The sequence below is a fragment of the Ambystoma mexicanum genome, chromosome 4p (assembly GCF_040938575.1).
Source record: "Ambystoma mexicanum isolate Mex_15411 chromosome 4p, UKY_AmexF1_1, whole genome shotgun sequence".
Classification (NCBI taxonomy): Eukaryota; Metazoa; Chordata; class Amphibia; order Caudata; family Ambystomatidae; genus Ambystoma; species Ambystoma mexicanum.
The window spans coordinates 694078161-694101067 of record NC_090927.1 but is presented as its reverse complement, the minus strand read 5'-3'; the positions used below and the strand labels follow the sequence as shown (position 1 = coordinate 694101067).

General features: G+C 46.6%; 1 protein-coding gene across 1 annotated transcript in view; it reads left to right on the top strand.

Moving 5' to 3' along the window:
• The window catches only part of LOC138453424 (CD109 antigen-like), a 349776-nt gene that overhangs the window by 100317 nt on the left and 226552 nt on the right, over positions 1 to 22907 (top strand). Inside the window, exons 11-13 of the mRNA XM_069606257.1 lie at positions 6307 to 6543; positions 9876 to 9974; positions 10068 to 10130. Coding sequence (XP_069462358.1) covers positions 6307 to 6543; positions 9876 to 9974; positions 10068 to 10130 — 399 coding nt within the window. The remainder of the gene's footprint in view (positions 1 to 6306; positions 6544 to 9875; positions 9975 to 10067; positions 10131 to 22907) is intronic.

The window sequence follows — 22907 nt, the reverse complement described above, 5'->3', positions numbered from 1 at the left end:
AGCTCGAGTATACCTGCATACTGGCTTTTTCTCTTTTGCATGTGTGCAGCTCTATCCTGGCCAGGTCCAGGTCCTGGCTCTTGTGAAACACTGGTGGCCACAGATGGCGACCTTGTTGACTAGGAAGGAGGGAGCATGAAAAGTATTGGCTTTGTAAATAATGCAGCTGTTCTTGAGGATGATGCATGCACGTAGGTGCAACCAATGTAGTTTGATGAGTATTAGCATAATGTGGTCACATTTGTGGAGGCCTTTGATGGGGCAGGCTGCAGTGTAGAGAATGCTTCTCATTGGTGCCAGGGTGGAGGTGTGGAGGCCAGTGTCCAGGTGAGAGAAGACGACGGCCTGTGCAGTGGATCGAAAGTTGTGTTTTCAGTTTTCTGCAAAAGACAGTTGGTACTAAGATGTCTGGGATTTCTTTGCTGTGTACCAATTTGTACCAATTTGAAATGTTCCCAATATTAATGAAGTCACGCCTCCTTGCCTATTGAGTGGTGAGCACGCACTCTTTATGTCCTGTGATAATCTGACGGTATTGATCGTCAGCAGGATCAAAAGAACCCTAATTTCTCAGAACAGAATTCCGTACATCCACCTTCCACGGCACAAGTCCTAAATAGTTATGGGAGACTCATAGGGATACAAAATGGGTAACACCACAGAAAGTGATGTCGGCGAGAAGGACGTCACAGAAAGCCATTGCCAGCTCCATTTTAGTGAAAGAGAGTGTACCCGGCTCATTTGTTCGGGTAGTTGCATTTAAGGTGGCAGTAACACTTTCTAGGGTTTAGTTTAAATCGGTCTTGTTAATGCCCATTGGGATTACCTGCATCAGCAGTCCCTCGCATCTTGTGACTCACTGAGGGTCCATGCACACCGAGTCATTCTAGTTAAGAAAGGTACTTGATTTGGCCTCTCTGGCATTTCATAGCCTCTATAGATAATATTCTTTAGCTGGTGCCCCCACTGAAGCTGAGTGCCTTTGGGTGTTTTGTTGGACGGGCAAGCTCTGCTGATACTGCCAATGTCGTCAGCCCAACCATGGATTTGACTGGGCCCTCCTGCCCTGTGTTCTAGTCAAATCAACTTCATCCCGTAGTGCCCTTGTGCAAAAAAAACCTTTGCCATAGACTATTCAGGGCCTCCCATTGCAATCAAAGTGGCGGTGCTAGTGTTGATGGTTGGTCAAGCTCATTCTGCTTTTAATGACAATGTGAACAAGGGGGGTTAAATCTTAGTGGGATCTAGAACAGACTGGATGATTCTTTCATACATAGTGATTAAGAGGGAATGTAATAGAGTAATACTTCGGAATGGCCTTTTCTCAGGTGCAGTGAGGGGCTTCTGCTTACACTTCTCTCTATTCCACAGAATGTTTATCTGTGCTATTTCTCTGCTAGGAGGCATTTCATTCCAGTATGTAACTATTGTACAGCGTATCCAAGGATAGTTATAATGGGTGTTGTTTGCCACATCTCTTCCACCTCTGAGGCTTGCTTGCTAGTAGGTTAAGGTCTTAATAAACCTATGCTTTTCTTTATAAACAACTTGCATGTGCCTTATATTTATATAGTGTGTAATAATGTGTGTGCTGGTGAAAAGTACAAGCCCCATTACTCATCTTGAAAGTATAGCATTGATTGCTCATCCATGTTTACCACCCCTGGGAGAGTCAAGTGTTAAAATGATGCTCCCTGCAACAGAGGCATGGATTGGTTTTACGGAACCCTTCACATAGGGCAGGGGTCTGGTTAACTTTGGCTCTCCACATGTTTCAGACTACAATTCCCTTGATCTCTGGCTATTGACTATGCTGGTTAGGGATAATTGGATCAGTAGTCCGTAGAGCCAAAGGTTGCAGACCCCTGACATAGGTTATTGGAAAACTACTTTAAATACCCTGCAATGACAAGCTGCCACCTCAAGACTATCCTCTTCACCTACTCCTTCCACCCCACAGTCATTGAGATTGTGGCATGGGCCCTTATGTGTTCTTATGGGTCCTGGCCTCCCTCCCAATCAGCTCCAGCCTCTTCCCAGCACTTGCCCATGGGCACCCACTGGCTTGTGTTCCCTCACAGGACTGCACTTTATTTGGCAGGTGACCACTCTTTACCATGTGACCTCTGCCAGGCACTTGCCGGTTCCCGGCACCTTACTCCCTGGCACTTCCACTCCATGGAAATCCCAGCACTCACCCTTTTCCCTTGTCCCCTCTCTCTTTGCGCTTGCATGCTCCAATGCTCATAAGGCCAAGTAGGACCGCCTCTATCCTGCTCATCATTGTATCCTATTGCCTTTGTTCCCATGTTCCTTCCCCTTGCCCTGTGGGTGCTTTCACCATACAATGTCTTGATGTATAAGCCCCTTACAAATGCACAATAAATAAATACAATTAATACTGTTCTCGTCCTGCTTCAATCGTTGATCATTCAGACTTTTTAAAAAAATAAGCTATGAAGACACAGCAAGGGAAAATAGCTTTTCTTATTTTGAGTTCCTGTAATGTATATGCAGTGTTGTTTTCTTTTTATAAGTTGAGGACTACAAGTACCAGAATGCAAAGTAATGTGAATTGTATCGCCACAACTTCCTGAACAATTTCATCTCTGAAGGGACAACTTGAGGATCTCTGTAAACTCTCCTACTTTAAAGCATTGGGGCCAGTTTTACAAAAGCGTTTGGAGTCCCCTCATTGAAAACACTTTGTAAATCAGGCTCGTGAAGACATTACACAGGAGCCTTGGTGGCAGACTCTGTATTTAGTTGTCATTTTTTGTTGCCATGCAGCTTTCTGTGTTGCATAATCAGATTAAGGGCCTGATTCATGGAATTTCTTTGCACGGTTCAAAGTAACTTTCCTCTGCTGAAAAGTGACTTTGCACTGCCAGTACAACCCCTGATTCATGGAACTGTGCAAAGTCATTTTTGCAGTACAAAATTAACTTTGCACTGCAAAAATACACTTTGCCTAGTTCCATGAATCGGGGTTTGTTTCTGCAGTGCAACGCCACTTTGAACCATGCAAAAATTCCATGAATCGGGCCCTTAATCTGTGATTCGACAGAATTAATATGCTTTTCATGTGCTTGTGATGCTGGAAATGCATCAGAGGGACAGGGCCTCTATCCTTGTCCTTTACTGCTTTTTATCGTGTGTTCTGTCGTGTTTTCCACGCAGGAGTTCATGTGGGACTCCTGGCGGTGCAGCTCTCTCTCTTTTGGTTTGATGAACGGACCCGTGGGATACCCTTATGGCACCCATTGGTGGAGGTACAACCCTGTGCCCCTAGTGTATGTTCTTGGGCACCTGTGGGTGGCCCACAGAGCAGGGTATGGGCTGGTGGCAGCTCCATGCTGAAATCGATAGGTGCGCGGAGTATCCTCCATTTTGGGATACCCCGGCCCTGCCATTGGGATCAGTTGATTCCTGATGGAAAACAAGATGGCCCCCGTGGCCTCTTGCTTTCTATTACCCATTACCTTGTTTTTCCAAAATCCTGGGTAGTCCTGACTCTGTCCCTTTCCGCTTGACTCGCTGTTGGATGGAAGTGCCATATATGGTGTTGTTGTGAAGGCCCGGCCAGACTAGCTGGAGCCTTCCCGCTAATGTATGTTGTGGGTACCTCCTGTGGGTGGGACCTGGGTGAATAGCGTGTGTGACGAATATGCATTCTGTGTTGTGGATGTCTAGTATCTGGTGGTTGACACAACGACAAAGACAGCCCTGCCCGAAACCGGTATGAATGCAGCTTGGAGTGTTGAATGGCTCGGTACTTGTCCCAATACACATAACTTGTTGTGAGTGTCTGGAGAGAAGTGAATGGCCTGAATACCTTGTGTGCCTGATTGGCTGCCTGCCCCTAGTCATGATTGGATGCTTGAGTGTGACCCAGCGGAATGAATGGGAGATCAACAGTATATCTGGGGACCTCTCACTGCTAGGAATCGTGTTCAGAAGCTGAAGTCCACTACGACGAGTAACTGGAGTAACTGACGCTTGACCTTGAAGCCTGCTGGACGAGAAGAATTGCTGTTGCTCTCCTTCACAATCTGAAAGCTGTTGTGCCTCCAAGGACTGACCCAGAGAGGACCTGGTAAGGCGCCCTCTTCCCGAGCTACAAGGGACCATCGCGCACAGCTGATCTTTGCCAAAGCTAACTGGTAGACAGACCTACGACAGGCTGCCGACCCGATACGGGGACTGCTGTGGAACTCCAAGGAGAAGCACTCAGACTGTTGTCCGCCACTGTCGACGACTGCCGTCGCCGACCGGAGCCGCCATGCTCCCGTTTGCCTAAGAACTTCAATTGATCATCGGACGCTGTCGTCTGCATCGTCACCCGCTTGTCTCCCGCTGGAGAAGGCCCAACCGTCGACGCGCCGAGGAGCATTCACTGGTGGGTTTCCCGCCACCTAAAGACCACAGAGACGCCGACGACTCAATGCCCTTGCTGGGCCACAGTTCTTCATCATCTCTTTGCAGTCCAGAACTATTGTCACCGAGGTGCCCCGCACGCCTCTTCCTTGCAGGACGCCAACGCTCTGTCATCGACGAGCACCGCTAGGAACGAAGCCGTTACTTCCCTGCCGTAGTTCGACCTGTTCACCGTCGGACGTTTGACGACCCGTGACTCCCGCCTTAAAGGGAGGGCACTCAAGAAGGGCCGTCGATTCCCCGACACCGAACGCTGAGGTCCTCGACACCTCTCGATGATCCTTGGCTCCTGCCTGAAAGGGAGTCACTCAAGAAAGATCGGTCGACGCATCGTCGGAGAACTCTACTCCACCAGGTACTTATGGGGGGGGGGTAAAACCTTAATAGGAAGAAGTGAGACTTTTGAACATATGGCTTGTGCTATATATCTTTAATTACAGGTTGCCCAGGTGGGGGGATCTCCACACAGAACTGTACCTCGTGGTAGGGGTCAACATTCTGCCTACTGTTTCAACCACACTGGTGGTACTACTTTAGAATTGTATATATTTACCATTATTGACTTCCGAGTACAAAGTGCGTTATTGTGATCGTGTACATACCTTTGAATATTAATTAAATAAAGACTGTGTTTTCAGTAATACAGTGTGTGGACATTCCTTTGTGGGGGTTCGGGGACTAAACTGTACTTAAGAACCAGCCCGCATCACCTCCTGAGAAGCTAGGCCTTGATTGCTCGACTACGTTACCAATAATAGAGAATCTTGGCTGGGGTCCTCTCTGCCTCTCCTCTACCATATAGATAGCGGAAGTACAGACACCCCCTACCAGTCTTTACAGTGCTAAAGAAGCAACCACCATGGAAATGGAATAGACCCTTCAGAATATTCTATTCTTTTTATTTTGTTAATTCTTTTTCTTGAATGCTGGTAAATATGGAGTATCCTGTTGTGGGCAGTGGGTAGTTTTATTTTGAAATGCAGACAGGCTTGCAATTAAATTAGGCACCAGTGCCCCCTCTCTTGGCTGGCTAACGAGAAACGAGTCCCATTCCTTAAAAAATAGTGGCCGACACGGATCATTCACATGCACTCTTGACTTGTGCCCTGCCTCACTCTTCATTCATTTTTAAAATAAAAACCTATTGTTAAGAATATAACAGGGTCAACGTTGTATGTTAATTCGTCAACAAGTCCATGTGACAAACTCTCCCTAAATGCTTTTCAAGGCAGTATAACCACAGCACCTGAAAACCTACCAGTAGTGTGTAAGCTCCCCCAAAATGGACCTGTGAAATGTCCCGAGTGCAAAGGTGTGTTGTCCTGCAGAATTTCAGGGATCGATTTTGAGGACCCTCACTCCCACTGTGCTTCCCATGGCTTCCCTCCCAGACATGCCAGCACTTCATGGAAGGTTTATACCTGTTTACACATTGTTGTTCAATTTCCAGTGCTTGAGCAATGGAAAAAGAAAAAAGAAAGATGACTGCTCTATTTCCGTATGGAAGCCTGCCCTGCCTGTTAGGATCCTTATTGTTCATCCCCGAGTGAACACAAACATTTCCAAACTGAAAGATCTCGAGGCTTGTGGGACTCAAACCACTCAAAATTCGGGTGGTTAGAGTTTTACCAAAATGAGTTCACCTAACACCTACTCCATAGAGGACTGCTGAAGGTAGGTAGGCGCCTTCTCTCAGGGTGATATATATGCAAGACTCTACGTTCTCTTGTGCTGATTTGTCATGAAATAATGATATTTTCTCTCCAAATATGTTTCACTGAACATTATCTCTAGTGCTACTACAAAATAAACTCACAACAGTCTTTGACCAGTGCTTGCCTGTATATATGTCCTTCCTTTTCATTGCAGATAAAGGTGCTGAGAAGTGATCTGCTGCCACTGACAAAAGCTGATAGGGAGAAAAATGTATCTGTCCTAATAACTCAGAGTATTGGACTTTCTAAGAGGAGCCTGGAACTGCCCGACTTTTCAAGCACCTTGAGTCCGATGGAAGGAGCACATTTTCAGCAATATGTCCTTCCAGAAAACGGGGAGTTAACCCTTAACGTCAAGTTGCCAGAGTCCTCCAGCTATGTTGCAATTGAGGTAACTAATAATGTCCTGCTGTATGTCAGATGACGTGACTTCCAGTTTTGTCTTTTATACCTGAACTAGTGTGAAAGCCTGTGAACACGGGCCAAAGTGTGCAAAGAAAGAAATGATCAGTGTCACTTTATTATGTGGTATATATTAATGTAAACTTATACAGTAGGTTTTCATTCACACAGTAGGACCACTGAATATACTAATGCAACAGCACCCTCTAGCTGTAACAACCGTTGAAGCGGGCAGTCTCTACTGCTTATGACTGCATAGGACAAACAGTAGGACCACTATATATCCTAAGGCAACAGCTCCCTCTAGTGGTGACAACATGCGAAGAAGGCAGTCCATACTGCACATGACTGCATCAGACAAACATACATCTGGCCTTTTAATAAATACTAGTGTGAAAGCCTGTGTACACGGGCCAAAGTGCTTGAGGAGGGACATTTTCAGAGTGTTCATATATTATAAGGTATATTTGATTTGTAAAGAAAACAAACTTAGTGTGTTGGACTTTTCACCAAAGACCTTTTCAGGAATATGAAAGCATGTGTAGCCAAATCCCTGCTTAGAGATCACTTCAAGGACACCCTTACTCGTAATCCCCAATTACGTCCCCTATGTGCAGTGCTCCTTTGGTTCCTGGCCAGGTTTGCGCTTTATAAATCCCATACATACATAAACACATTTTAATGCTTGTCTGAGTTTGCAATTGTGATTTACTAGCGGAGGCGAGTTCTCCTCCAGTAACTTGCAATCCCTGCCATGTTGATGGAAATGGAGTTTAAACTGCAGCTCTGCGCTGTGAATCCACCTCCACCTTGAAACACTTGTGTATAGGCGCGTTAGAATGCCATATCATATCACCTCTGCCTCCACTGAATTGCCATACAGGCAGGGGTGCCAGGATACACATAGATTCTGCCTGTTTATTTCCAGCCGCAAAACATCACTGTAATCCATAGGGATTCATGATAATGCCACCCACTATGCACGTACATGGCGGGCAGAAATGTTCTAGGCAACGGGTGTAAAAACTCAAAGAAACCAGGGACTGGCCAGATTGCCCTGCATTAATTACACCCATTGATATAAACAATAAGAAGGACATGGACATGCAAGTATTGGTGGCCGTGGTCTTCTATAAGCGATGTCCTAGCCATTTAAAACGACACCTAGGAGTCTGGGTTTAGGAATTCTCTTTTTTTTATAGCAAGAGCTAGATAGCTTTTGGGGTCTCACAATTCAGCATGCTTTCATTCTGTGGTAGAGCACACATATGGTTTCTTTTGGACCCTTTCTGAGTTTGTCATAGCCCTCTGTGAACACAAGGAGTCGTTGGCGTCGGGAGGCTCCAGGATCCATAAGTGATCTCTGTGTCTTTCTGAGATTGCTTCAACCTTGTGCCTCAGAAATGTCGCCTTGGTTAAAGTTCAATTTAGGACCCTCCACCTGCTACAAGGAAAGGACTGCAGCAGGAAGCCACTAGTTGCAAAGGAATCTGACGTTGAGTTATGTCTCTGCCCTGTCTGCAGGAACACAGCCCACCTCTGCCTAAGTCTGTCATCTCTCTTCCTAGAAAACATTTTCATACAGCCAATGTCTGAACTTTATACAACTCCCCTGTTCAAGTCCTCTTCCAGGGCAACAGGCGCTCACAGCTTTTAGCACAATATGTGTCTTGGCCTGCTACCTGCTGTGGCCGCTCTTACACCACCCGCTCACTGGCTAATACACAAGTTACCCTGACTCACCACAAAGAAACGCATGCAGGTCAATACAGCATCAGATGATCACTTTCTAACATAGTCATATCTTAGGCCTGCCACATGTCCAATCATATGAAGTACATATGCATATAGGAAATAAATTGGGTATGACAGGTGACATGGAGTGAAATGGTTGACCTAAGGAAGCAATGAAGCTTGACGGCTAATACCAGTTAAGATTTCAAATGGACTATGAAGAGGACTGGATGAACTGGACGTAATAGAAATGAACAAAAAGGCATTCACCCAACCCCTAACATGCCTTCACCGTGTTCACCACCAGCAGTTATTATTCTGCCTTTAGTTAGAAAACTAGTGCTGTGACCCCTTCTTGATAAACAATTGAATATGTCTATGAAGCATTTTGTTTCCACACTTTGAGAAAAAAAGAGTTGCACTGTTGGGGTCCCATAAGATTATTTGGTGTGAACTGATCCTTTGAAGTTTTTGAAGTACAGTCGGGACAATGACAAGAATTTAAAAGCATTGATGAAGTATGGAACTGTTTCGAGGGGCAGTAACTGGTCATCCATATACCTCGACGTGTATTGGCCCTTCGGAGGACAATAGGGTTTAGTCATTGAAACTAGTGGGGGCACCATTGGAGCATTTAAACTCACGCTGTTGACACATTGATGCCGTGTAATATATATGTCATATCAAATATATGTCTTAACATCGTGTGACTTTTTTGCACACTAGTTGGCCTGTGGTCTAGCTGTGTACACATGGGGTTGGAGTGTGTCATCTGGTGATTGCACCTATACCACTATGGTTATTTGCATCAAATGTTCAGTTTTGAATGGATAGTGCTGGCACTTTCAGATGTGTGTAATGTTTCTACGATGTCTCATAATGCGGTTTGTAGTTTATGTATCAATAATTAACCATGATGTTTCGCATTGTTTATATTATTGTGAATAAATTAAAGTCTATTGCCGTTTTTACACATTTTGGCCTGACACATTTGAAATATGAGAGTATTATAAGATGATACCTTTCATCAGCAATAAAGCTTGACAGGTGGAAACGCCCCGTTAACCTAGACGTCCCGCCCTTTAGGAAATACCGCTGTAGGAGGAATTTGGTTCCCAGTAGGTAGTGACATTGAAAGTGTGGCAGTAGACATTGCTGATCTATGAAGAGTGTTGATTATAGTATACTGTCCTGATCTTCATAGTAATTCCAGGAACATTGGTGTAGTATAGCAAATTATCCCAACCCTTGACATGCCTTCCACATATTAACCACCACCACCAATAATCATTCTACTTTGTGTTAGAAAAACTAGTGCTGGGGCCCCTTCTTGATAAGCAATGAGGATGTCTCAAAGCCATTTTGAACATGTCTAAACCTTGGACACAACTTGTCTGAACATAGGGCATCAGGTGCTTGCTTTCTTTGCATCCTGAAAAGTTGACCATAGTAAAAAATCATTTTTTCTTGTCTGTTTTGTTATGTTGCTGGGATCACACTACCCTGGCAAAGTGTGTTGCACTGACGTCTAGTTTTTGATCTTTTGTTCTGACAGATGACTTTTACAATGAGTCTTTTTCCTAATAGGTATCATACCAGAATGCAACCCACAATATTTGGAAAAACATCATGTGGCAAGAGCCAGATGCTTACATACAGATATTGAAACCCAGCTCCTCTATTCAGGTAACTTCATATTCTTGCATTGTGAGGTGAGTGGATGGCTTTCTAGTTCCCATTGTCACTCCTTGTTGGATAACCACATCTCTTTTTTTTCAGGTTGGCGCCCCGTTTCAGGTGTTTGTTCAAAGTAGTGAACATGTGAAGGAGCTAAACTATGTGGTATGTACTACTTTTTCCCCCTATTGTTGCTCAGTTGACATAATTTGCAAACGTCCGACCTAGCTTCCTTTACTAAAATTCACACTCTGCATGACATGTTGCTTCCCTACAACAGATATGGTATATTTAGCTTTAACTGGTATGTCATTCATTCATTGACAGTGTTTTTTGTGGGTTTTTTGACAAAATCTTTTCCTCCAAAATACAAATTGAAAAATATAGGGGGTTATGGGTAAGTGTACATAAGGGGTGTGGGGTAAGGAATAGTGCACAATTAATAGGGGAGGGGAGGTTTGCGGGGAACCGACACACAAATAAAATAAAACCTTTTAAAAAATGTTGCCAAACACCCATTGAAAAAAATACTGTAGATGAATTTTATTAATTTTATTTGTTAGGCGGCGAAAGCCCGCAGGCATCAGGGCGCCACAATAAGACAAGTACTTGGGGACAGTGGGCACACATACATTAAAGAACAGGACAATTGGCATGCCAAGACAGAGATGAAACAGATACTATGCTAGATTCCTGTTTTCATTTGAATACGAAGGTTTTCAATGTCTTTCTGAACTTGCGATGATTAGGTTCTAGTTTCAGGTTCAGCTGCAGTTTATTCCAACTGGTGGCTGCCCGGTTGGGAAAGGCTCTACCTACACCGTTAGCTTTCTTATGTGGATTAGCTACAATAAGCCCTTGAGCCTCAGATCTTAATGTACGGGGTGATGTGTAGGTAACAATTTTAGACTTGAGGTAAGCCAGGGCTTTTCCGTACAGACACTTGTGGGTAAGGGTCAGAGATTTAAACAAAACACAGTCTTCAACCCTTAACCAGTGTAGCTCCATTCTTGCCTCACTGATGTGGGCAGATCTTGCTTTTTGCTCGATTATTTGGACAACTTTGTTTTGAATAAGTCTGTATTTTGTCAAGCATTGTTTACTTGCACCTAGTAACAGTGCATTACAGTAATCCGGGCGGGAAAGTATGGTAGCTCTGGCTATACTGATGCAATTAGTTTTATTGAGTAGGAGTCTAATAGCTTTCAACAGCCTCAAGTAAAATGAGCAGTTTTTACTGACATACGAGGCTTGAGCATCTGAGTTCATGGAATCTTCCAATGTCATAGCCAAGATTTTAACCCTGCCCACAACTTTGATGTGTAAGTCTTTTATCAAGAACGATTCGTATTTGGATGGTAATTTTGCCCCGGCTTAGTTAGACCCCGAAGACCCTCAACTCAGTCTTTTATTTCCCATTCAAACACATCCAGTTTTGATCCATCCAGAGTTCATTGATGTTATAGAGGTCGTTAACTGTTTTGTTGTCTTTCACATAATCCCTGTTTAATTCCACCACCAGCTGAGTGTCTTCAGCGTAGTTGGTGAAAAAAACATTAATATTGCCCAGAACCTCATAGAGAAGATGTAAGTATAGATTGTATAGGAGTGGTGAGAGACTAGCTCCTTGAGGGACACCACAGAAGATACTAGACTCTTATGAGAATTAATCACCCCAGTGTACTCTGGAGATTCTATCTGCAGGAAATGACGTTAAGCATCCAATGGCCCCCTTGGAGGAGCAGTTAGCAATTTTCTCCAGAGCCTGTTGCAATCGCTGATGGTCTAGCAGGTCAAAAGCTGCACTAAGGTCAAGTAGGATTAGTAGACCTGTCTTACCTTTGTCGATGATTCCCATCATTTTAGTCTAAAAATCCAGCATGGCTGTTTCAGTGTTGTGTGCGGCACAAAAGCCCGACTGTTGGTAGTGCAAGGTCTCGTTTGTCTCTACATATGCTTGTAATTGTGCTGTGGCGATCTTATCCATTACTTTCAAGATTAAATTACAATTGGTTATGGGTATTAAATTCCCTGAATGAACATAGAACCCTTTAATTGTAATTATGAGAGCACTGCTGAACACGAAATGTGTTCTATCATTGATACAGTGATGGCCCCTATTTAAATAGAACACACTGCTCCCCCGGGTCCCTCCAGTGTCCAGCTCAGTGGGGAATCCTTCAGCGGAGAGATGGATCAGCACTTGCCTGTCTTGTTCTCTTAGGTTATCTTATGATTTGTTATCATATTGTATTGTATCTCATCCTATCTTTTCATACCTTTGATATTTACATGGCTTCCAGGCACTCTGGCAGACCTATGAAAGTAGTGGTGAGGTGGGGATGGCTGGGAGAGAGGGAAAATGCATGAAAGCTTTGTGGATGTGTTTGAGTGAAGATTGGAAGTACCCTGAGCTCTGTGAGTGGCTAGTTTTCTCTGTTTTCTGTGTTGAGAGCATAGAGACATGTGTGTACGGAGGGGAGCCTTGTGAACCCACAATGCTAGTATGCATTTCCTTGGGTTGCGGTTTGTAAGGTGTAGTATGCTGTTGTTTGATGTCTGTTGGGAGGTATGCCAAATTGTTGTATGTGAGTGCCTTTGCTGGTCTTCGTTAAGTGTGTTTGAAAATTGGGTTCCTAGTCATTGCAGCGACTGCCAAACCGTTGAATGCCATACCATTGGAAAAAAAGCATCGAATGCATTTAAAAAAAAATGTAATGGGGTTTCCTCCAGCCCCCATTGTTTTAACCTTTAAAATCCATTATAATTAAACTAAACCCTTTACCATTTAAAAAAATGCATTTGATGCTTTTTTCGATGCATTTTATTCAATGGTCTGGCATTCAACGGTTTGGCAGTCGATGCAATGACCAGATACCGAAAGTTGCAAATGTTAGTGGTTAAAGTTATCACAAATTACAATGAGCAAGCAAAACACCCTTGGGTTTGCAGACAGCAAAATCAAAGTGCAACCGTTGAGAAGAACACACTAGGGCAAGCAGGCATGTATGGGGCCCCTGAGAGCAATCCAAGAGGGGCAGACAAAAGATGGGGGATTCCTGGGAGTCAAGTTACAGAAAACTATTTATGTGCGTATGCATGTTTCTGTTAAAATAAGAGCACAAACCTAGCTGAAAAGCAACACAGCATGATATATAGGGGATGCACCCACTGCTTTACAATTAAGGGTGTGAGTAGCAAGATGATGGGGGGAGAAGAGAAGGGGTAATATAGAGGAGAAACATTAAGGTTCGGTGGAGCGATCTGTGATTTTTGAGCTGTTCTTTAAAGAGAAGGGACTTTAGACCTTTCCTGAAGTGCAGCATGGAGGGGGCAGTCTTACCTGCACTGGTAACATGTTCCCGAGACGGGGCACATAGCAGGAAAAGGCCTGTTGCCTGCTTTCTCTCCATTTGCATTTCTTTAGTTCTGTATTGGTGGTGTTGGAGCTTTAGGTTGTGAGCCATCTTCCTGAGCTTGTGAGTTCCTTGACCTGGTAGAGTGGTGTTTTGGTTGTGACTGCTTTGTCAGTGATGCAGTTTATCTTGAACATGATGCAAGCTTGAAAGCATAACCATTGCAGCCCCATGGGGATGGGGGTAATGTGGTCTAGTTTTCAATCTAGTCGGTATGTAATCAGGCAAAGACCATGAGGATATCAGGTAAAAACACCCAGAAGTCACGAGTGCCTGGGAACATGTTATGAACAAACTTAGATGGTTTTATCATGTGTGATGAGGAGGGTCACTGCCAGAGGAAAGAGAGATAAGAGCCTCTTTCGAGGGTCAACACTTCCTTCACCAGTAATCTGCTAGTCTAATTAATCCCAGATCAAATCGGGTTTATTCTGCAATTTTCTGGTGGCCTTAAATGCACTGGTTCAGATCTAACAGGAGTCACGCGGGTCAATGTACTGAAAATAGTCAATAGATCTACGAAAAAACCTAACATGAATTCAATCAAAGGCACCTTCAATCCATCCTGCTCTCATTACAATATTCATTTATTCTGTGCCCTACATTTGCTTCGCTTTCTGAAATTATTTCAAGACAAAATGCATGAGTGAAAATATGTAGTTCGTACTTCACCTATATGATAGCTTTTGTTCAATTCTGTGCGGCCATCTACTCAGAACGTTCATTGGTTTATTTTGGTGCTGCTTATTTTATATGGAGGAGAATTCCTTTTAGGTATGTGCTATGATAATGAATAAATGTATAAGTCATTTTGTAAGGGTTTGTATATGCCGTTAAACTGTATTTTGACTATGATTGTGATATGATAATGAATGAATGTATACCACTGTGTATAAGGTTTTAATTAACCAAAGCACATTAAACAAATAAATATAAAAAATAAAAGCTTCACCTATACTGAAAATCTTACGCATTAAACAACCTTGCTTTATTTACAAATAACATAGCCTTTCAACATATCTCAAACGTGTGTAGGTGGAATCGTTGCTCATAACCCATGTAGTTTCAAAGTTAAAAATAAAATGATGTGCATATTGAATCCCATTCCATCTGATAATTAGTTTTTCTGCCTTGTAAGGAAAAATAAGAAGGGTCATTTCATGTATGCAGATTGCACTGAAATAGAGTGTGCATTTAGTTTTTATCAGTCCGTGGTTCCCCTCACAGGTAATGACAAACGTGGACACACTGCAAGTTCCCTCAAAAACTTGTGAAGTATATAGCTACACCCTTCCCCTCCACACAGAGAAATATTCAACTGGATCACGTTTTCAGATCCAATCATTTGTTATCTGGAACATACATGTTCATTCAATTCATCAATACATTCTCTGCTGATCCTTTTAAATGGTCTTTCTGAACCTCTTTTCCTCACATATACTTTTAATCATAAACGTGTGTCACGAGAGAGAACATGACCCACCTGGGAAGAACCTTCTGGCAGCAACTCCAAATGGGAATTGACTGAAAATAAGTCTTGGGGAGAATTCTCAGAAATGTTGCTAATTCCCTTCAGCCTTAGAGACCCCCAGCACATTTGCTGGACTTTAGTACTTTTAATTTCTTACCTGGAGAGAAAGAGACCCTTTTCCCACTTTCTCATGTATGTGTATTTTTCTTTAATCTGATCACTGTTTCTTTTGGTTTTGGAGTCTGACAAACTCCATAGGCATCATCTTTTTACATTGTGTCACACATCACCTTCAGTGCAGTGCCACAGGGAAGTCTTTCACATTTCCCAAAAGTTTAAATACATTGGCCCTCATTACGACCCTTGCGGAAATCGAAAAACGATGGCGGAAATGCAATACCGCCATCGAATAGCGCTCGGTGCGACTATGACCCGTCACCGCAAAGTACGAAGCCATTAGCGACACCGTAGTGAACGCCAACGCTAACTGCACCAAGCACGCGCGCGCGCGCCATGCCAAACCGCAAACACCACCATGGTGCAACGGTACGCCAATTCCGACCCTAGCGGACATGTACCTAACGCCATCAGGCATGGCGGAATGTCCCATTCCGCCATGGCGAGAAGTACGGCATCGCGAATCAACCGTAAACGGCCCCACTGAGTGCCTGTACACCGCTCCCTGCCCACAAAGTACAACTCCCCGTAGGTGCAATGAAGCCACAATGCAACCATTGAAATGTACAAGTCACCCATCATGCCAACGAACAAAAGAAACACAACAGGGGCCAATGGGAGCTGCAGGGCACAGATGGCACGAATACAGAAGCCATCCCAATGGACATGACCACAGTCCCCCACCAAGAAACGCACGCAAACACAGGCACCTGTGACCAGCAATATACCGAAAACCACATCATTCAACCAGTCCACCTGGCTGACCGGCATCTGTTACACAAAACCCAATCCCCCGCCCCTGAGCATGACAACATTCAAACTGGCATATCGGCAGCCCCCATCCCTGACCTCACTGGGCTTCGTAGGCAAACGCGCACAGCACAGTACCACGCAACTAAACCCCGAAGCTGGAACCCAATGCAGATCTCCTCACAATACATCGCCCCCCAAATAGGCATATGCCACATCACTTGCAAAGAAAAACGCTACACGGGCCAAATCAGAATAGATATTTATGCACATCAAAATCACCAAGCACATACAGCCATCAGGCCATGAAATCCAAAACACCAATCACCATTGTGGGCTGCTTCCGCAAGAAATGACCAGCCACTACTTGTGTGTCGTCCTGTTCCCTCATGGTACACAGAGCCACATTCACGTCCGAAAAGGCAACATGGAAGCGCACAGAACCGCAGGGCCGTCCCAATGGGGAGGCACTAGTCCAGCTGAAAGGCCGAAATGTTGCTCCGAGCCACCAGTACTGCGTAAGGGCATGTGGCCCATTGGCGATCGTCCCATAAGATCGTAATGCTGCTCCACTGATTAACACGAAGCAGCAGGTGTCGGGAGTAAAATCCATCTGCAGGAGTGGCATACAGATGGCAGTGGCAAAAGGGGAGGAGATACCTGTCAACCAAAAGAAAAGAAAAAGAACAGAATGGCCATCAGAACTACATACCAACAACTCACTTCAATGATCACACGAAATCCACAGCCATATGCATGCTAGCCCACTCCAAAGGAACATCACCACCCCAAAACCACTTGCGACTCATAACCATCTATATCGAGGTGCAAACACCATCGCAAACGAGTGTCTGAGGGCGCCTCGAGACAGGGAGGGCTCAACAAGGCCAGATGGACGATGGTCCCACTATGGCAGCCCTGCATCACATAGCGTAGAGGAGGCGGATAGATCCCAAGAAGCCCTGTACATGGCAAACTCTGTATCAAATCACCTGGCCATGCATCCATCCATCATTCCCTCATCCCGGGATCAAAATGCCTGAATAATTACTCACATGACATTAGAAACATCCATTGAGTCTGTGCGTTATGCAGCCTGCTAAATCCACAGTGCCCCAGCCCGTAATTCCAGTGTTGTGAAGTAACATGTATTAGGGAACGGACGGCCTCATCGCCCACGTAGCTATTGCGCATCCCAAACTATTCATATCAATCATTGCTCCCTCGCCATGGGCCCTGTCTCAAGGACATTGAACAATAGAACGTTATATTTGCAGTCAGACCTGTGGGCATCTCCTCGCCGCTAGCTGGAAACCGAAAGCGCCGCCCTTCGAATTCCTCATTTGCAACATCACGTCGAAAAGGCATCTGTGGCCGTTTGAAATCACTAATTATCCCATCGAGTGCGGCTGTGTGTGAAAATGGCAACTGCCTTCACCCACGAATGGTACGCCCCGCCCGTCGTTGCAACTCGGTACAGTGATGCATGAGGGCCCACCGTTACTCGAGTACTACGTCCCACTGACCCCTCACAAGTCTGTTCGCGACTGCACAGATAGTATGTGAAACAATGGGACCACAGCAGAATGAACATATCAACCAATCTTACACGGCCATCGGGTACTAATACATGATTGCAATAGCAAGATACAATTCCCCGAATTGCAGCGTTGTGCGCGGGACGTGCTCGGCCAAAGGGGAGAGCAGTTTGCACAGGTGGAATCAATCACCACAGGTGGAGGCCATACAGCCTGAAAACACATAAATTGCACAGCCAGTCTCCTCCCACAACCACACCGAAATGCTACCGGCAGGACTCGCGATGTTGGCCCTGGGGGACCTGATAGCACTGCAAGTGCTCCGACTCCAAGAAGTAGACGAACACCAACTACAACCAGCCGCACGGAGGAGACGCAGGAGGAGGAGGAGGCCAAGGCAGGGCCAGCAAGGCCCACCAGCACAGCCACTACCACCACGCAGGCAGCCCGCAATTCAACGCCTCCGAGCACATCCGTTCAACCTCACTGATGAGCAGATCCACACCCTCTACCGTCTGGACCGGGACACCATAGCCGCCATTGTGGACATGACACAGGCTGACCTTGTCAGCATGATAGATAGCCCAACCGCCATCCCACCCCTACTGAAGGTGGTGTCTGTACTCCACTTCCTGGCCACAGGCACCTACCAGCACACAGTCGGACAGTTGCATGGCATTTCTCAGCCACTGTTCTCACGGACACTATTGCAAGTGCTCGATGCCCTCCTGAAGCACGCAGACGACTACATCTCTCTACCACGCTCGGAGCAGGAAATTACCAACACAAAAGTGTGATTCCATGCACTTGCCGGCATACCGGGTTGCATTGGTGCCATCGACTGCACCCATGTGGAATTGGTCGTCCCACATGCCATGGAGGCCCAGTACCGCAACCGAAAACAATTTCATTCCCTGAATGTACAGATGGTGTGTGACTCCAACAGGATCATTACACATTGTTGTGCCCGATTCCCTGGATCAACCCATGATTCTATGGTCTTGAGGAACTCTACAATACCACGCTACATGGAACGACACGCAGGGAACAGATCCTGGCTACTCGGTGAGTCTCATTACATGCATGATGATGTGGGGTATGTGAATTGGCAATGAACTGCCAGGAAGGGGGGGGGGGGGTGTGCGTACGTATCAATGGCATTCCACATCATACGTTTCTCGTCCACATACAGGTGATGCTGGATATCCACTGAAGAGATGGCTCCTCACACCAGTCCGGAACCCACGGGACCAGCATGAGGAGGACTACAACCATGCCCACTCACGTACCCGTGTAGTCATAGAACAGGCATTCGGCCTACTGAAGACCCGTTTCCGCTGCCTCAGCAGGTCTGGCGGGGCACTCCTGTACCGCCATGAGAAGGTTGCAAAGATGGTGATGGCATGTGTCATGCTCCACAACATGTGCGTAAGTAGAAATGTGCCCATGCCCCCTGACGCAGAACTGCAAGCACCTGATGATGGTCATGATGAGGGTGGGGATGTGGCAGCACCTCATGGAGTCTGCGAGGCACCGGAGGGCCGTGACATTCGTCAGCATCTCATTGATGTATGCTTCTAGCACTCACGCCTGGTGGCTGATGCATGGACACGGGACTCGTGGCACTGCGTGTGTCTGGGACATGCACAATATGGACTGTACGCCTATGATGGCCTAGTACACAAAGATCAATGTCCACACTTCTCATTGGTTGATCGTGCACTTTTTATGGCATATGTGATATCATGTTGAACACCCTATCGACCCGCCACCCAAGTGAGCCCAACACACCCCCTCCACCCTCCTACCTCCCACCCGAACACCAGTGTCCAAAGATGCTCATTGTCAGTGGGCTGTCGCTATTGCATGCCCCCTCTGCGGGTATCAGGGGCACCCCTGCCTGTGGAGCGCAGGTTCCTTCCAGATCTACGTTGGGGGCTGCCCTGGACGGAACTTGCAACGGATGATGTGTCTGCCTGCTCACGTCCATGCATGTCCCTAAGGGTTTGCGAGAGCTCAGTGAGCACACGGCGCACTGCGGCAAGTTCGGCACATACGTCTTTGGACGTCGCATGCAGTTCCCCCCTCAGGCTATCGGTGCTACTCTCCATTTGGACTCTCAGGCTCTCGGTGCTACTCTCAATTTGTGCCCTTAGCGTCTCTGTACCTCTCTCCATTTCTGCCCTAAGTGTCTCTGTTGATGTTTCTATGTCTGCCTTGGTGCCCCCACATTCATCGGCATGGCCCTTGAGGAGTGTGGCCATTTGCTGCTGTTGGACGATTAACTTGTCGAGGGACTGTTGCCTCTGCTGGGCCATGGCCATTTGCGGTGGTGTCACAGAGGGGCTGTTGTCCTCATGTTGCCTTGCCACAGGGCTTGTGGGGGATGGCCAGTCGTCGTCTTGTGGCTGCACCTGCGTGGTATCCTCATGTTGTACGGGAGGGGACAGACAGGGGGATTGGGACAGGTCATGGATGGATCTGACCTCGACATCCCCGTCTTCTGTGTCCGAGCATGCTGCCATCAATGGGGTGTCACCTATGGTGCTGCTGCCACCAGAGGCAGTGCCTTCTGTGGCATCCATTGGGGGGACCTGTGGTGGTGGTGTTGTGGCCATGCTGGCTGCTGGGGTGCCTGTTGATGTTCCCTCCTCTGTGCTGCCACCTGATTTGTGCTGCTGCCGTGTCTTGATGCGTGCAGCTGAGGTGGAGGGTCTCTGGCCGTTGGTCTTGGCCCTCTTTGCAGGTGTGCTGGTAGGGGTGTCCTGTAGCTCGTCGTTTGGATCGGACCCTGTGGTGGAGTAAAGGAGGGCGAGGGTTATTGATGGGTCAGTGGGAATTGGAATGGCATTGTATCACATGCATTGGGGTGGTACCTGAGGGTGATTTGGGTCGGGGTCTTGGAGGTGCTTTGATTTGTGTGTGGAGTGAGGGTGCAGTTGTTTGGCAGCCTGCAGTTAGGGTGTGCCTGCTGCACGTGTAGTGCGTGTATTAGGGGTTTTTAATTATTTATCTATTTATTGTGGGTTTTGACGTGCGCTTTCAGGCCGATGTGTGTGGACGTTCTCCTGGACATGTGTTTCTGTTGCACTATGTGGACGCATGGTACTTCACATGGTTGGACTTTGTGGATTTGGCATTGTTTTATCTGGCCCTCCTACCTGAATCTTCGGATGTCTGCACTCCTTTCTCCATCCCTCCGACTCCCTCTATGCTCTCCATTCCGATGGTGGAGGCACAGATTTCTTCCCAGGGGGTCAACTTGATGGGTGATTCAGGACCTCCCCCGGTGGCTGTGGCAATGTTGCGGTTGGCAGAGAGTATGCTGCGGACGCGTATCCGCAGGTCGTCCCATCGCTTGCGGCATTGCTGTGGGGTGCGGGGTGCGGTCCCCACCGCACTTACCCGCTGTGCCACCAGAGCCCATATGGCCTTCTTGTTTGCAAGTGCCGTCCTGGTCATTTGCGTGGAGAAGACGACGGCTGCATTCTCCTGGAGGGTCTCTGTTAGCACGGTGAGTTCCTCACGGGAGAAGTGGACCTGCCGCTTGCGGTCGCACGCTTTCTTCGCTACTTTTCCCATTTTTCGTGGTTTCGCTAGGGTGGTTGACGGGTTGGGGTGTGTTTCAGGGTAGTGATTTTAGTGGTTGTGTGGTTTTGGTGTTTTTATAGGTGTACGCCGGGATGTTTCCCGTTCCGGGCCCATGTTTTAACTTCCGTTTCCGTATATTTCCGGGCACCGTACTTTCCGGTAGGCGCACACTGCGGTGACCGCTAAGTGGGGTGGCGGTATTGCACCTAGGACGCCGTACGGCGGCGGTGTGGGCCGTTTTGGGGTCATTTCCGCCATCGCGGACTTTGCACTTCCGCCGTGGCGTGGTGCTCGTGCCCGATGGGTCGGAATGGGCCGCACTTTGCTCCTTCGTACAATGGCGGAAACGCTATTTACGCTGTGGCGCTCCGGTCAGTCGCTTTCCGCCAGGGTCGTAATGAGGGCCATTCTCTTTGTTAAACTACTGTTTCCAAGAGCAGTGAAGTGAAATTGACTTTACTTACATTAGTAACTTTCTAGACCCAGCACACACTATCTTACAATAGGGTGCTGGGGGGGTTACTTAGTATCCTGTTTGTCTAGTTTCTTGTGTAACATTTTTATATTACCTTTCTACAATTAATGGCTAGTGGCAGTGGTTTGCTTTTTACTACCAATGTGTGTTTTTACCGCAGGCTGCAATTGCAGCCTTGGTAAAGCACCCATGGGTGTCCATTTTGTCAAAATGGCCCTGGTCTTCTTTTTTCACCATTTATTATTGTAAAGGTCCTTCTTGGAATTTGCTCTGTGTGCTAAACCAGGACTGGTCCCCGTGTTCATTTTGTCTTTGGCAGGTTCACTGCGGAAGCCCACAACTGACACCAGTGTGTCTGGCAGGGGCAGGAAGTGAGGGAGGTGCCTGAAACTCCCTGTGCTTAATCTCCTAGGAAACAGGAATGCACTCTGAGGTGATTGGCCAGCTGACTACCCTTGGAGGACAGCCTCCCTGCTGTGTGACTGACAGCTAGGCTGGAATGAATGGGAGCAACCTGCATAAAAGGCAAGGCGTTTGGCTTGGAAGGCAGAGTCAACCACTGGAACGAAGAAATCCAAAGAAGAACTTGGAAGAGATGCCTGCTGCAACGCCTGGACCATTGGTTTGCCCTTTGATGCCCTGCTGCTGTGCTGAAACTCCATTTTCTTACGACTAGAGGAGCCCTGCAAAGGACAACTTCTCCCTTTGGGTTAGTGGGACCAATCGACCCCAAGACAAGCTCATCTGGATATCCTCTCGGAGCTGGGCGTACTTCCTAAGCTGCTGCCGGAACCGATTGCCAGGGAGAGGAACACCAGAATTGAGTGTGTCTTTAAGTTGGCTAAGAGCTCCAGGAAGATCCTCCGGACTTCCAGGAAGCAGGACTGACCGATCCTGAGCCACCTCCAACAGAGTGCTGGACCCCAGAAACAAGGAAAGCCCATGTCGACAGCCAGGAACCACCGTGGTGCTATTTGCTGAGACACAAGGAGCTGAAACCGCAAAGTGCAGCTGAACTGAAGTTTGCCCATTGCTGCCGCCAACCTTCCATATGGAGTCCAGGGGTCCCCAGATGTCCTCCTTCTTGTCTCCACGACTGAATCCCAGGAACAAGGGATCTGCAGACCTCCACAGGAACAGAAGTGCAGCTGTGTCCAGTTCTAACTAAAGGTACTGTGATTTAAGAGGTTGCTTACCTCTCGTCATGTAGCTTGCTTGTTATCCTTTGAGGCCTGACTTGGCTTCTCTTGCAAAGTTGTTAACTTTGCCCCTCACAAGCCTGAACAGCTGGTGGCCCTTCTGCCATTTCTATTTCTACAAACATTTCTAAAAACATTGTGCAATACTTTTATTTACCTGCAATGAAGATCTCCAGTCCCCTTGATTCTGCTCAACTAACATTGGCTGTCCTGGTGCCCTGCTAGACTCTTCTAAACCTCTGACTCTGTGCGTTAATCTGTCCCTTAACAAAGTCACACATTCCATAACTTGTGTAGCTGGGAAAGGGATAACTTTACTTTGCAT